Genomic DNA, 13,348 nt, shown 5'->3' on the forward strand with positions numbered 1-13,348 from the left:
CTCTGGGAAGAGGTTCTGGAGGGCTCACGTGAATGTGAGTTGTTCCTCTCAGCTGTGGTGGTGGCTGGAGCCAGGCACGTGCTCTAGTGCTGCTGCTGGTGCCTCCTGCCTGGGGCTTGAAGCACCAAGAGCCCAGGGCAAGACTTGCATTTGCCATCCATTTTGCCATCAAGTCACTGGCAAGTTTAAAAGTTGGAAAATAAGTGCTTTGGGCAGGTAATTTTTTGCTTTCCTGGAGAGTTTTGAAGGGAAGGTTTGCCTGTTTTTCAAGTGAGACTTTTGTAGATGCTCAGATGTTCCTCTGCAGGATTTTGTAAGCTTTGCAGGTCATCAGTGACTCATCAGTGCAGGTGCTCAAGGCCAGCTTGGATGGGGCTTGGAGCAATCTGGTCTAGTGGAAGGCATCCCTACCCATGGCAGGGGGGTTGAAATCAGATAGGTTTTAAGGTCCCTTCCAAGCCAAACCATTCCAGAATTCTATGGGCAGGATAGCTTTATCCATAAGTCACTATAAAGTTTCCTCAAGGAAAGTCCTGGCACACACCAGCTTGAGCAGCTGGAGACTGGTGCTGGTTGTCTGTCTGGTGGGCTGCACCTTGGAGGAGCTGTCACATTCATCTGTGTTATGCTAAAAGTTGGGCCATACCTTGGGCTGAGTGGACTATCAGGTTTCCAAATTTAGTTGTCTTTAGCTTCTGGCCCATTCCAAAGGATATTACTCTTTCCTTCTCCTTGCTACAGCCCTGTTTCCCTCTCCTGTTTGGTACAGAGCTGCAGGTATCTCACTGATCATAAAAATGTCCAGATGTGTTGGATATCTGCTGGGAGAACTCAAGGTGATCTTATTGAAGGACACTGTTCTCCAGCCATGTCCAAGGTGGGAATAAGGCTGAGGCATCACAAGAGGGCACATCAAGGTGGATGTGCCCAGCTTCAGGCTGGACTATCAGCTTTAGTGTGCAGCAGGGCAGCCATCCTGCCAGCCAGGACAGGAACCTGATGTCCAGGGAGAGCATCAGGAGGAGCAGAACCCACGGGCTGAGGCCCTGCAGGATCAAGACCAGTTGAAGCTGGCCTGAAATACTAACCTACACTTGTGCTGTTCCTCTCAGGCATCTGTTTGGTTGCTGTGGGGATCCCCAGGGATCCCTGGGGAGTGCCTTACGCTGAGGCAGCGTGGCCCAGCGCTGAGCTGGCACCGTGGCTCCCTCAGCAGTTGTCACTCTGACGGCTGCTGCCAAGCAGACGCTCCGTGGGAGGCTTTTCTTGTTTGCAGTGAAACACTCTGCACCTTTCCCTTTTCAAGCGAAGGCATCGCAGGGCTTGTGTCCTCAGGCTTTCTGAGATCCACACATCCCCTCCCAGAATCCACACATCTCCTTCCCAGATCCACACATCTCCTCCCAGGATATGCACATCTCTGGTCTGCAGCTTTCGCCAAGTTTCCCTGGGGAGCTTGATAACCATTCCAGGAAAGCAAAGCTGATGAGGGTCCTTCTCCTCCCCAGACCTGCCCCCTGGACAGAAGGAGCTCCCCTGCTCCTAAACCTCACAAACACTTCAAAATCCCTCACATAAAATGCTATGGATTTTGTAAAGCAGGAGCTGCTGGGGTTGCTATGGTTTCCCTTGCCCAGAGGAGCAGCTCTGGAGCCTGGATTCAGGAAAGGGGGGATTAAAATGGAGGACTAGGATTTTCACTGCTGATATGGAGGGAAATGATGGGACAATGACATCCTGCTGCCTTCCCCACTAGCTCTCTTCGCCTTCTCCCCTTCACATCCTAATTTTATCTATGCTTTCTCTGCAAATTCCTAAAGGATCCCAGCTGCTGGGCCAGGCTGGGAATGTTGCTTTTGCCAGCAGGAGAATTTCAGAGGGATAGGGAGGGGCAGTGGGTATCTCAGAGGCTGTGGATTTCCTGGTTGGGTGGGTTAAGCCAGGGCATCTGTTGGGGAGCTTGGGGTGTGCAGGAAGGGTGGGGGATAGCCTTTGGGAGGAGAGAGGAAGGGAGCAGAGGAAGAGGAGAGTTGGGAGGAAGTATGGAGGGGCTCTGCCTTCCTCACAGCTGCAGAAGACCCATGAGTGGAAAAGTGGAGCAGAACCCCTCAGAGTATCACTCCAGGGCCTCAGCCAGCTCCTTCCACAGCTCAGGCTCTGTCCCAGTTGCTGGAAGTGGGACGAGACATGATCCTCTCCCTGCTGGGGCCCCGTGTCTATTAGCCCAGAGCTAATAAAGCAAATCACTGGTGCTTAATGAAGAAGCACCTGCTTAATTGAACACAGCGGGATGGTGCTCAGCATGGCCAGGCAACAGGACAGGACCAGTGTTTCCCCCCAGGCACCCCACAGATCCCAGAGGAGGAGACAGTTCTGCAGTGAAACTGGATCTCATCTTACTTTTTTTAGATTTTAGGGAAAAACAAAGGTTCGCCTTCTTCAAGCAGGCATTGGTCTGGCCTGAGCCTCTGCCACTCTGTTCCTGCATGGTGGCTCAGGGCAGGGGACGGGGCTGAAGTGGTTAAAGGGACAAGCAGGCAGGATGGGAACTCTGACAGCTCCCTGAAATGATGATGTTTAGATTAGCCGGTTTCCAGGCATCAAGTTGTCAAAGCAAGAGGGCTGGGAGGGACGCCGGGGCTTGTCCTTAATTGGAGATGTGGCTCTAAAGCCACCCCATCTTGCCAACATCCTCTGGGCTCCAGCACGCTGCCCTGCAGCAGCTCCCTGCCCCTGCACGATCCCTGTTCTGCATGTTCCCATACCTCATCCCACCCCACCGACCATTTGTGTGATGAGAATTCATTGTGATTGACATTGCTGTGCTGGCAGTTTGGTGGCTGCTACATCAGAGACACAGGGGGACCCTAGGGTGGCATGGGCACGCAAAGCTTGTGGTGACCTCTGTGGCTCTTCCCTTGGCCAGCCTCATGTTGTCAAGGAGTCCTTTAGGCAAAGGGACAGGCAGGGTCCTGTGACTGCAGAGGGGTTGGAGGTGACCTGCTGGGTCCCTTGGGAGCCCCACGGTGGCTCGAGGTGTCCCTGAGGCATCGTCACACTGCAGGTGGATGCTGCCTCCCATCTGCCTGCAGCCACATTCCTTGGCTCCATAGGAAAGGCTTGAATAACCCTTTTAATTTAAGGAGTTAAATTTTAATGGCCTGGATACCTCATTTCATTATCACCATGTGCCTGCACTGCCAGCTGCGTAACATAAACAACGAGTGCCATGATGCTCTGCAGCTCCTGCCTCCCTGGGGACACTTCTTGCCCTCTTCTTCCATGCCAGGAGATCCTTGGGTCCCCATGGGCAAGGGGATGCACATCACCCATAGGGATGCAGGGAAAGCTCCAGGGAGAGACATCTTCCTGGAATGATGCTCCCAAGGGGATAAGCCAGTTCCTTTTATCATCACATCATGTATGTATGGGGAGATATATATATTTAAGGGGTGTGTGTATGTATATATATACACATATTTATGGGATGTATATATCCAGGATATATTTATGGTGTGTACATATAAGGGGTATGGCTCCCACTTTCCATCCCCTCTGCCCCGTTCCCTTCCACAGCCACTCCACCAGCATCTCAATTGAAGCCACCTGTCCTCTGTTCAGCCCCTTTCCCTGCCTCCTCCCAGCCAGCCTGGCGTTCCCCTCATGCCATCAAAGCCTCCCAGGGAATGGGCTCCTGGGGAGGCTCCCACCCCACCAACAGCCGCCTGGTGCTGGCAGTTGGGCTCAGCTGCTGGCTGCTGTCACAGAGGCCAGCAGCTGCAGGACCAGCCAGTTGTCCCCTCCTTTGGGGATTGCTTTTGGGATATGCCGACCAAGGGGCTTCACGGAGGGGAGTTTGAGGTCTCTGCCACTGCCATAGGAGGATGATGTGCACTGGCAAACTCATTCTGCTGGTGGATCCCAGAGAACCTGGGGGCAGCTGGAGGGGCTGGTGCCCAAGCAGGACAGCATCCCCATGAGGTGACACAGCTCTGAAGCAGGACAGTCTCCACACAGCTGCTTCTCTAACACCCCAACAGTTTCCAGTTCCCCAGTGCCACTGAAGGGAGGGGGGAGAATCCCAACCCTACCCCACTAATCAAAACCAGGCCTGAAATTAGAAAACAGCTCCCATTCAGCCCCCTGCTCACTGCAAGCACAGCATTCACCAGCCAAATGGCAGAGCTCCTGTTTATGGAAAGCAAGAGCCTTCCTTTTCCATGGAGGACCGGTGGAGGGGGAACCTGAAAGGCATCCCTTTTGTCAGGAGGTAGGTTACTGAATTGCCCTCAGTGCTCCCTGGCACTGCTTTTCTTGTTTAAGCTCTTGCTATAGTCTTCTTGCCTGGAAGGTGTAAAACACCAGCTCCCCACTAGCCATGAGCATTGCAGCCAGTCCCAGCTGTACTAGTGCACCAACCACTTCACTGTTGAGACTAAAACTATCCCAGTGTTTGTCCCTGGAGAACCTCTCCCTTCTTTGGGCACATTACACCATCCCACTTCATGGTTCAAGTGCCCAGCACGGCTGCTGGAGAAAGCTTGGCAGGGCTGGGGCATCCAGTTATCCCCCCTTGCTGGAGAAGGGTAGCATGGAGCCACCTTACTCCTGGGCTGGGCTTGGTCCTGCTTTGCTGCAGCTGGCAGTGACTGGATCCTGCCTGCAATGCTGAGCTATTGATTTGCTTTTGGCTCCATCAGGCTGGATTAAAAGCCTCTGCCTTCCCCTTTCCTCCCTCCATGCCTCACTTTCCCACCGCTCTCCCTCCTCCAGCCAGCCTGTGTCCAAGCGGCGAGAAATCAGGGAAGCGTTTTCATCCCCATGAATGCAGCCGGTTACGTAAGAATAATTGGGATAAATGAGCTTATTTATCACAGCCCGTTCCATTTTAGCGGGGTCCAGGGCGATCGCCGGGCTGGGTTACATAAAATCCCGCACAGAGCATCTCATTGTCCAGCAGCAGCCACGCGGGATGCGGGAGCTGCCTGTGGAGAGCAGCCAGGGCTGGGTGAGGAGGGAAGGGATGATTTGGCAGGACGAAGAGCTGGGAGGAAGATGAGGGGTTTCTTCCTCCGCATGTTGAGGAGGGAAGATCTGTTTCTTCATTCTGCTCATGTTTACCTAAACCACCAGGCTTTAGGGTATGGTCTTTGGAGTCTAACTGTGGCCACATAGTCTTCCTCTGGTCTGTCCTCACAGGAACAGGGGCTGGAAATTCATATCCTTCCTCCTCCTCACCCCAGGAGGTGAAAACATGACTTCCAGGCAGGGGACGTTCAGGTGTACCTCCTACCTCCAAGCCAAACCAGGTAGCTAGTGAACACCTCCCACCCAGCAGCCCAAGCAGTTGATCCTTGTTTTGCCTCTTAATCCTCTCAGAGATGCCTCCAGGGGAAAATCTGAATCCAGCTAAAACTGTGTGGTGGGAAACTGTGTTTGGTAGGAGCTGGGGAAAAGCAGAGTTGCTGTGGGGGATGCCTTGCTGCCAAGGTTCCCTGTCAGCCCATGGGGAAATGTAGTGAGCCAGGGAGCATCCCAGTTTGAGGAGAAGCTGGGATGCTGGGGAGCTAGGTGGGCTTCCCTGTATCACTCCAATCCCCACACTGGGATCTGAGCTGGCACTGGGCAGCATTTCAGGTGTCCTCAGACAAACTGCCCAGAAAGGCAAGAGCCTGGAGAAAAACAGGAAATCCCCAAATCCAAACAAATGTGGGAGAAAAAAAATCAGATGGTTTTATTTTTTTGTTACTGGACTAAAAAAATGTTGAAAATCTTGGGAATGCCTCAAGGTTTGTTAAGCAGGACATTCCTGCTGTGACCCAGCCAGGCAGATCAGCGTGGGCCGCAGTGCTGGTTACACTGTTTTGGGGAAAGCACTGCTGGCAGGATATCCAGTGGAACAGAAACATCTTCCAGCTTCACCAGCTCGATCTCTGGAGCCACTCAGCACCGGATCTCGTGGCAGCTGGGGCATGGAGGAGTTCAAAGAGCAGCCTCTGGCTCCAGGACTGCCGGGTTGCACAATGCCGGGAGGAATTGCTTCGTCCCGCTGGCTGCACTCCCTGGGATGTTCCCCAGTGTCAGTGGGGTACTGGTCTGACTAGACCATCACATGCCATCTGCAGTGGTGCTGCTGCACACTCACTGCACTGGTCAGGCTGGAAAGTGACACTGAAACCTCCTGAGGGAGGTCATGGGAAGGCTTGGGGTGGCACAAGCCATAATAGTGGGTGCCAGCAAGGTCCCAAAGCGATTATGACCAGGGGCATTAGCCCAGCTATGATTTTTGTTCTTGTCCTGGTGTGAATAACTGCATCCTCCAAATGCAGAGCTTGGTATTGCCCCACAGCATCTCCCTTCTGGTACCACCATACTCACCCAACCTCTGGTGTACCTGGATCTCCTCCCTGGTCCTTTCTGGAGTAGTGGGCTCACATCAGAGTCTTGATTGTACTCATTAACCATCCTTTCCCCCTGCTTTCTCTTCTCTGTGATAAACAGGCAGCTTTGTCTACTTCTGAATGCAGAGAACATCTTCCACTCCATGGCAGACATACTGCTTAGGGAGGAGGACCTCAAATTCGCCTCTACCATGGTCCACACCCTCAATACCATCCTGCTGACATCCTCCGAGCTCTTCCAGCTGAGAAACCAACTGAAGGACCTGAAGACCCCGGTATGGGCAGCAGGAGCAGGCTTAGCAGCTGGAGAGACATAATGGGGGTGGTGGGGACCTGGCAGCCACCTGGGAGTGTGTCTGGCTGCTCAGTCCCTGCCCGGTGGGTCCCAGGTTTGGAGCTGGGGCAGCCTATTTATTCATCCACCCTTCAGGAGCTGAGGATGGGCTTGGAGGATGTGCCCAACTCTGCCCAACTCTTGCTTTTCTCCCTGGAATGGGAATGGGCTTACTGAGCCCTCAGGCAGCTGCTGCCTCCCTCCATTTGCCCCTCCATGGGCTGTGGGACAGGTGACAGCAGGAGGAAAATCCTGCAGTCCCTTAACTGTCCCTCCCAGGAACAGGCCCACAGGATTTGCTGAGCAGCTGCTGCCAACACCAGTGACATCCAAGGAAGGAGAGAAGGAAGATTTATGCTCCTCCTTCTGCTGAAAACCAGTGACGCAGGGGTGTCCCCTTGGGTGGGACAGCATCATCCTCCTGCCCCTCATCCTGATGTGGACTCGGCAGTCCTGAGTGCCACCTCATAGTACTGTCACCCCAAAGCCCACCTGGTCTCCATCTCCTCAGGCTGAGGCTCATGCCAGTGCCAGGTGGACTTGGTGGGTCCAGAAGCGTCCCTGTGTGTTTTGGTGGCACTTGTGGGTTGGTGTTGGGTTCCTGGGGCCGTGCCATATGTGTGCTCCCAGTGGTGACCAAACCCCAATCTCTCTTTCCCCAGGAAAGCCGTAACCTCTTCTGCTGCCTGTACCGGTCCTGGTGTCACAACCCTGTGACAACCGTGTCCCTCTGCTTCCTTACCCAGAACTATAAGCATGCCTACGACCTCATTCAGAAATTGTATCCTTTGGGGATTTTCTGCCAGGGTGGGGCCCGACCAGGCCTTTAGTCCCTCTGTGGCAATCAAGGTCACCCTGCAGGCCAGCCCAGCCTCCTGCCTGCAGCCCATCATTACCGGGGCAGGGCAGCCTGTGCTGGGTGTGTGCCAGCTCCCTTCCCCTGGTGTCATCCCTTTTTTTGTGGTGAAAAGAGAGGAAGGCGTGCACTGACTGAGCCTTGACCTTCCCCTGCCCAGGAGGGGAGGCTCCTCACCATCCTCTTCCTCCCAGGAAGATGAAGGCTTTGGCCTCCTGGCCTGGTGAGGAGCAGGCAGTGCACAGCACAATCCCTGGTGAGCTCACCATCTGTCTGCAGCAGAATGATTATTTTCATGTGCCAGCAAACCCCAAGCCTCTCTGAGTAGTTTTCCAAACGAAGAAGCTCAATAACACGCTCAAGTTCCCTTCCCAGTGCACACCGGCATTCCTTCTGGGAGAACTCACCATCCCTGTGGGTCGGGGTAAAAGCAGCATCCTCCCCTGAACGCTCATCCTGCCTGCTCTGAGCTTTTTGGGCAGCCTGCCTCTTCCCCTATACCTGCCTGCTCGTCTGTCTCCCTCCATCATCCCTTGGCCACCCTACAGACCTTTCAGCCCTGCCTGCATGCAAGCCCTGCCTGTTCCCTGCCTGCTCATCCCACAGGAGCTGTGGATGCAGGGAGCCTTTGGCAAAGCCGTGGTCCTCACCAGGCATCTCCCTCGTGAGCCATCTGCTGCTGCCCGGCCACCTTTTTCCAAGGTAACCTCCTTAACAGCCGCGTGCAGCGGGGACCTGGAGGTCACCGTGGATTTCCTCACTGAGGTGGACAAGCTGGTGCAGCTCATCGAGTGCCCCATATTCACGTGTAAGGAGGAGACCCCGCGTGGGGAAGGGGCAGCATGCCGTGCTCCCCCTCCCCGCGCCTCCATCGCAGGCGGCAGCCGCCGCACGAGGAAATAGAGCAGAAGTTATGAGACTTCTTGCCGGGAGGTTTGCCCAGCGCTGGAGCTGCCCGCCGGGAAAAGGGCACGCTGGCAGCACGGGGGGGCAGCAGTGCCCCCCAGATATAGGTTAAGGGAGCGAGCAGCACTGGCATCCAACAAAAGGGATGGGGGAAGGGATGGAGGGGGCCTGGATCACACTGAGCATCTCCAGGGATGCACGAGGAGGGCGTCAGATGGGGGAATGCTCTGTGCCACCCTCAGATGCACAGGATGGCATTGTGGGTGCTGCTGAGGCCCTTTGCAAGAAAAGGGCCTCATTTTTATAGAAATGAAGAGTTCAGCTCTAAAAAACTGCTGATTTTTTTCCAGCATCCAGCAGTGTGTGTCCCCTACTGGGTAATGCAGCAGTGCCTGGCCAGGGGCTCAGGGGTGTGACACTGGGTGCCAGGATGGTGGCAGGGGATGTGGCAGGGTGACCTGTGGCTGTGGGAGGGTTTCTCATTATGTCCATTTGCTGCCCCTGGGCTTCTCATTGAAGGGGTAGCAGGGCACTGAGGTTGTTGGGAAATGTCCTGGAAAGGACTTTGTGGAGCACCTATATAAGTCCAGGATGATATTAGGGAATATTTAAGGGAAGAGGTTTAGAGCAGCTGGGCAGTAGAGGTGCTCATTCCTGTAGACCCTGTCCCATATCCCCCGGATGACTGTCCCAGTGTGTGAGGCACCCACATGTCTGTGGTGGTTTTGCATGCCCCAGAATTATTCTTTGGTGGTTCCCCAGCCCAGTCACCTTAGTCCACACATCTCAGGGTAGGGGATAGACATGTCCCCTATAAAGTGACATCCCTGGTGATGGCTCCCTTCACTGGGAACACCAGCAGTACAGGTGAGATGCTGAGACCAGACCTTGCCCAATCTCTTGGGCTGCCCCTTCAGCTGGGCAGCTTAGGGCTCCATGAGCACAGCGAGGGATGGAGCCAGAGGGTGGTTTTGCCTCTACTGAGCAGAACTGAGGCCCAGCACATGTAACCCTCAGAACCAAGCAGAGGGGATTCCTTCTGCTCCAGAGAGTCCCCAGGAGGGTCTCACCCAGCCCTCTGGATGTGATGCTCCAGGGTGGGTATTTCTGCTAAATCTGGAGAAGCTGAGGAGCAGTCCCGTGTTGCATGTGTGTTCTCAGGCAGACAGCATGGACAGCCTCGGGGGTGAGTGGTATCAGGAGTGGCAGACTGGGGAGCCAGTTGCCCCCAGGGGGCTGTGTCAAGGAGAAGGACTTTGGGGTACCATGGGACACCAAGATGGGTGGGTTAATGAAAGGGGAGAGGGGTGCCATCAAGTGCCCCTTGGGCTGGCTGGCAGAGGGGGTGGGAGGAACCTGCTATTGCAGCTGGAAATTAAATGCATTTTCCCTGCCTTCCCATCCTCTTCTGTCCTCTTCCAGATCTCCGCCTGCAGCTGCTGGATGTGAAGAACAACCCCTACCTGATCAAGGCTCTCTATGGCCTGCTGATGCTGCTGCCCCAGAGCAGCGCCTTCCAGCTCCTCTCCCATCGCCTCCAGTGCGTGCCCAACCCAGAGCTCATGCAGACCACGTAAGTGCTGGGGGGATGAACCAGCATCAGCATCGGGGCTGGATCAGCTGTTCCCCACAGCTGAGCATCCCTGCCATTCCAGGCTCAGCCCCGATCCCGGGCTCAGCCCCATGCTCTGCCTTCCACCCCCCGGCTCCGTTGCGGCCGTGGCTGCTCCTTGTCCCCATGGCCGGGAGTGTTGGCCAGGGGGGTTTTTTGTGTCTATATTTGGTAACCCTGGGAGGGCTGTGCCTCATCCACAGGCATTTGGCATCCGGGATGGAAAATTTCACTTGTGGGGTCGCTATGGAAACGAGCAGAGCTGGGAAGGAGGTTTATAGAGAAAGACTACAGCAGCTGGGGGGGGGCTCCCAAAGCATCCCCCCTGCAGCCTGGACAGCCTTCACAGCACCCAAAAGGATCCTGGCACCCTGCTAATGCCTCCGGATGGCTGCTCCATTCCCACTCCTGGCCGTTGGGGATCCGTGAGATGTGCAACGGCGGCATCTCCCTGGGGACCAGCTGAGATCCTCGTGCTCCCTGCCCAGGGGTGCTGCCAGTGGGATTTGCTTTCCAACCCTTGGCTAATGAGTAGTGGGGGGGCTCGATGATAAAGCTGGCTGTGCCTTGGCGCAGTCCTGGGAACAAAAAGAGCTCCCAAGATGGGCAGGTTTCTGAATTAACCCCCTGCTGCTGTTGTCGCTCCTTGGCTTTTAACTGCTTCCCTGGGATGGCTTTTATCCCTCATGGCCTCCGGCACTGAGCTCCTACCCACAAACCAGCACTGATATTTAATTGGGGGGGCGGAGAGGGGGCTGCATGTGCTTCCCCCTCCTTTTTTCTCCCCACTAACCCTGGCAGTGGGGGTTTTTCGAGCTGTCAGACAGCCTGAGCATCTGATTAACTCTGACCTACATTCCTTCAAACACCGAAGCCGGCTTTCATAACCGGCCAGTCCCAGCTGCCCCCTCCCCAGGGACATACCAGGGCCACCAGAGCTGCCTGCCATCTTCCCATGGGCATCCTGTGGCTGGTGTCTGCTCCTTCCTTGCATAGGGACAGCACAGGGATGGGTATCCATGGCTGGAACCCTAGGGAGCCTGCATTTGGAGGCTCTAGCCATGGGTGCTCATCCCTGAGGAGTGTCACTGCTGCCACTGGATGTTTTTTGCTCACTCAAAGAAGCAGACATGGAAACTGAGCATATGGCCCTGGCATCCTTATCTCACTGCTTTTGACTGCAATGGCTTGGGATAGAGAGGAGTATGTGTCAGAGGAGTTAAACCTCCCATGTGGGGCCAAGATGCAGATGTCCCTTTTCCCCTCCATGTCCCAGGACCTCTTGGGCTCTATCTCACACCCTTAAAGGAAGAAAATATGTCTTTGGGGGTATTTTATGAGGCACCAGCATGACTGGGATTTGCTGAGCTCAGCTTCTTCAGGACAAGGTTTTGGTGCTGCCAGTGCTGGATGCTCACAGCATCTCTTCCCACCCTGCAGGGACAGCACCAAGCCCAGCACCAGCTTGAAGAGAACAGCAGCCTCCAACATCGACTACACGGAGCTGCTGCAGCACTTTGAGAAGGTCCAAAACAAGCACCTGGAAGCACGACACCAGCGAGCCGGGCGGGCAGAGCAGCTGGACAGGCGCGTGGTCCTCTGAGCACCCCTGGCCCCGTGGGTGTGCACAGTTGCTGGGGCAGGGACCAGGGGCACAGACCAGGGAACAGGCACACCGGTTGCTGGCCACCGGAGGATTTGGTGGGTTTAATGGAGATGGGCAAGCACTCAACACAGGGCTGTCCCCTCTGTGTGTGTGGATGAGGGGGGACCCTCAGGCTGTGCCCAGCTTTTCCTGTGGGTGCTGGGGGGACATGGGGAAGGGTTGCCCAAGGAGAGGGCCGGGGTAAAGCACCTCGTCTTGTCTTGCAATGGGGCGAGGGAACTCCCCTTTGCTTTGCTAATGCCTTCCCCGTGACTGTCAGCTGAGCACCCAGCCTGCTGCCAGCAGCACCGGAGGAGGGGAAGGGAAGACGGGAGCAAGCCCTGGCCTTCCGCTCTGGAAAACAAGCACACGGGGCTGCCAGCCACCTCCCACCACCCTGACTTCCACCCTCTGGTTCCGAGGCCCTGCTGGAGGTGGCATCTCACTTGGGGAGACACTTCTGTGCCTGACACTTGGCCCCCTCCCTGCATTCACACATCCTCTCCGAGTCCCCGGCTCTTGGCAGGGGTAACTGCACAGCTTCAACTCCCAGCCGGCACCAGGGGACATGGGGAGCAGTGGACCTAACCCCAGACTCCATTCCTTGTTCCTTCATTAAGCTCCCCGTGATAAAATAAACAAGCAATGCAGAACAGCCCATTCCTTGTTGCTGGGCTTCCCATCATAATTTGTTCCAAGTGCAGCCAAAAACACAGCAAGGGCAGGGGATGGCATGGAGCGTCTTGCTTGACCCTGTGCCCTGGGCTGGCCCAGCCCTGCCACGTTGGCTTGCCAGCAAGCAGAACTTCTCCGCCTGCTCTTCTTCCCAGCAGGAAAAAAACACCACTGAAATTCTTCCAGGCCACGGTCACGAAACCACAGCACAGTGACAGGCATTTTCCTGGCCCTGAACAGCCGCTGGTGTTGCCTTCATCCTGTCCTGTGGCACCGAGGGACCCCAGCATGTGCCAGGCTGCTGCAGTTTGGGGGGGACACCGTTGCATCCCCTGCATGTGTCAGGCCCTCGCTTGATCCCAGGAAAATGGGATCTGGAGGAATTTGTGGAGTTTTTATGGCTTCTGGCCTGTTTTCAGGGAAGACTGTCTCTGGCAGTGGGTTCCCCAAACAGCCCCATACCGGCGCTGCTTTGGCCAGGATAAAGACATTCCTGTCATTCCCGGGGAAGGGCTTTCCAGACCCAGTCACGGCGGGTTAATTTTAACAGCCAGCCCTGGAGGATGTGTGAGCAGTGACTTCTCGAGCCAGCCGGTGTCATGGGGTGTTGGGGGGTACCTGTTGATGGACCCCTGGGTCGTTATCAGGGTGGGCTCCGCCTCCCTCCTGCCGAGCTCATTGCTGCTGAGCAGCCTCTTTCCACACTGAGGGACTGGGTTTATGGAGAGAAATTCCAGCCGGCTGCTGGAGTGCTGAGCCATAATTGTTTCCTTATGGGTGGCTCTTGACCAACACCATCCAGAGCAGTGTGGGCATCATCAGCATGGGATCAAGACTACTTTTCTGGCAGGAGGGGGAATAGGTGGCTCAGGCTGAAACCCTTGCCCAGCTGAGCGTCGTTGCACTGGAGGGGTAGGAA

At 55.5% G+C, this 13,348-nt stretch overlaps 1 protein-coding gene across 1 annotated transcript in view; it reads left to right on the top strand.

The window, feature by feature from the left end:
• VAC14 (VAC14 component of PIKFYVE complex) overlaps nt 1–12,412 on the top strand; it is a 59,553-nt gene extending 47,141 nt beyond the window's left edge. Inside the window, exons 15-19 of the mRNA XM_064387232.1 lie at nt 6,502–6,676; nt 7,398–7,516; nt 8,320–8,399; nt 9,920–10,070; nt 11,550–12,412. Of these exons, the coding sequence (XP_064243302.1) occupies nt 6,502–6,676; nt 7,398–7,516; nt 8,320–8,399; nt 9,920–10,070; nt 11,550–11,712 (688 nt within the window). The 3' untranslated portion in view covers nt 11,713–12,412. The remainder of the gene's footprint in view (nt 1–6,501; nt 6,677–7,397; nt 7,517–8,319; nt 8,400–9,919; nt 10,071–11,549) is intronic.
• The last annotated feature ends 936 nt before the right edge of the window (nt 12,413–13,348 follow it).

This window comes from Passer domesticus, chromosome 12 (assembly GCF_036417665.1).
Source record: "Passer domesticus isolate bPasDom1 chromosome 12, bPasDom1.hap1, whole genome shotgun sequence".
Lineage (NCBI taxonomy): Eukaryota > Metazoa > Chordata > Aves > Passeriformes > Passeridae > Passer > Passer domesticus.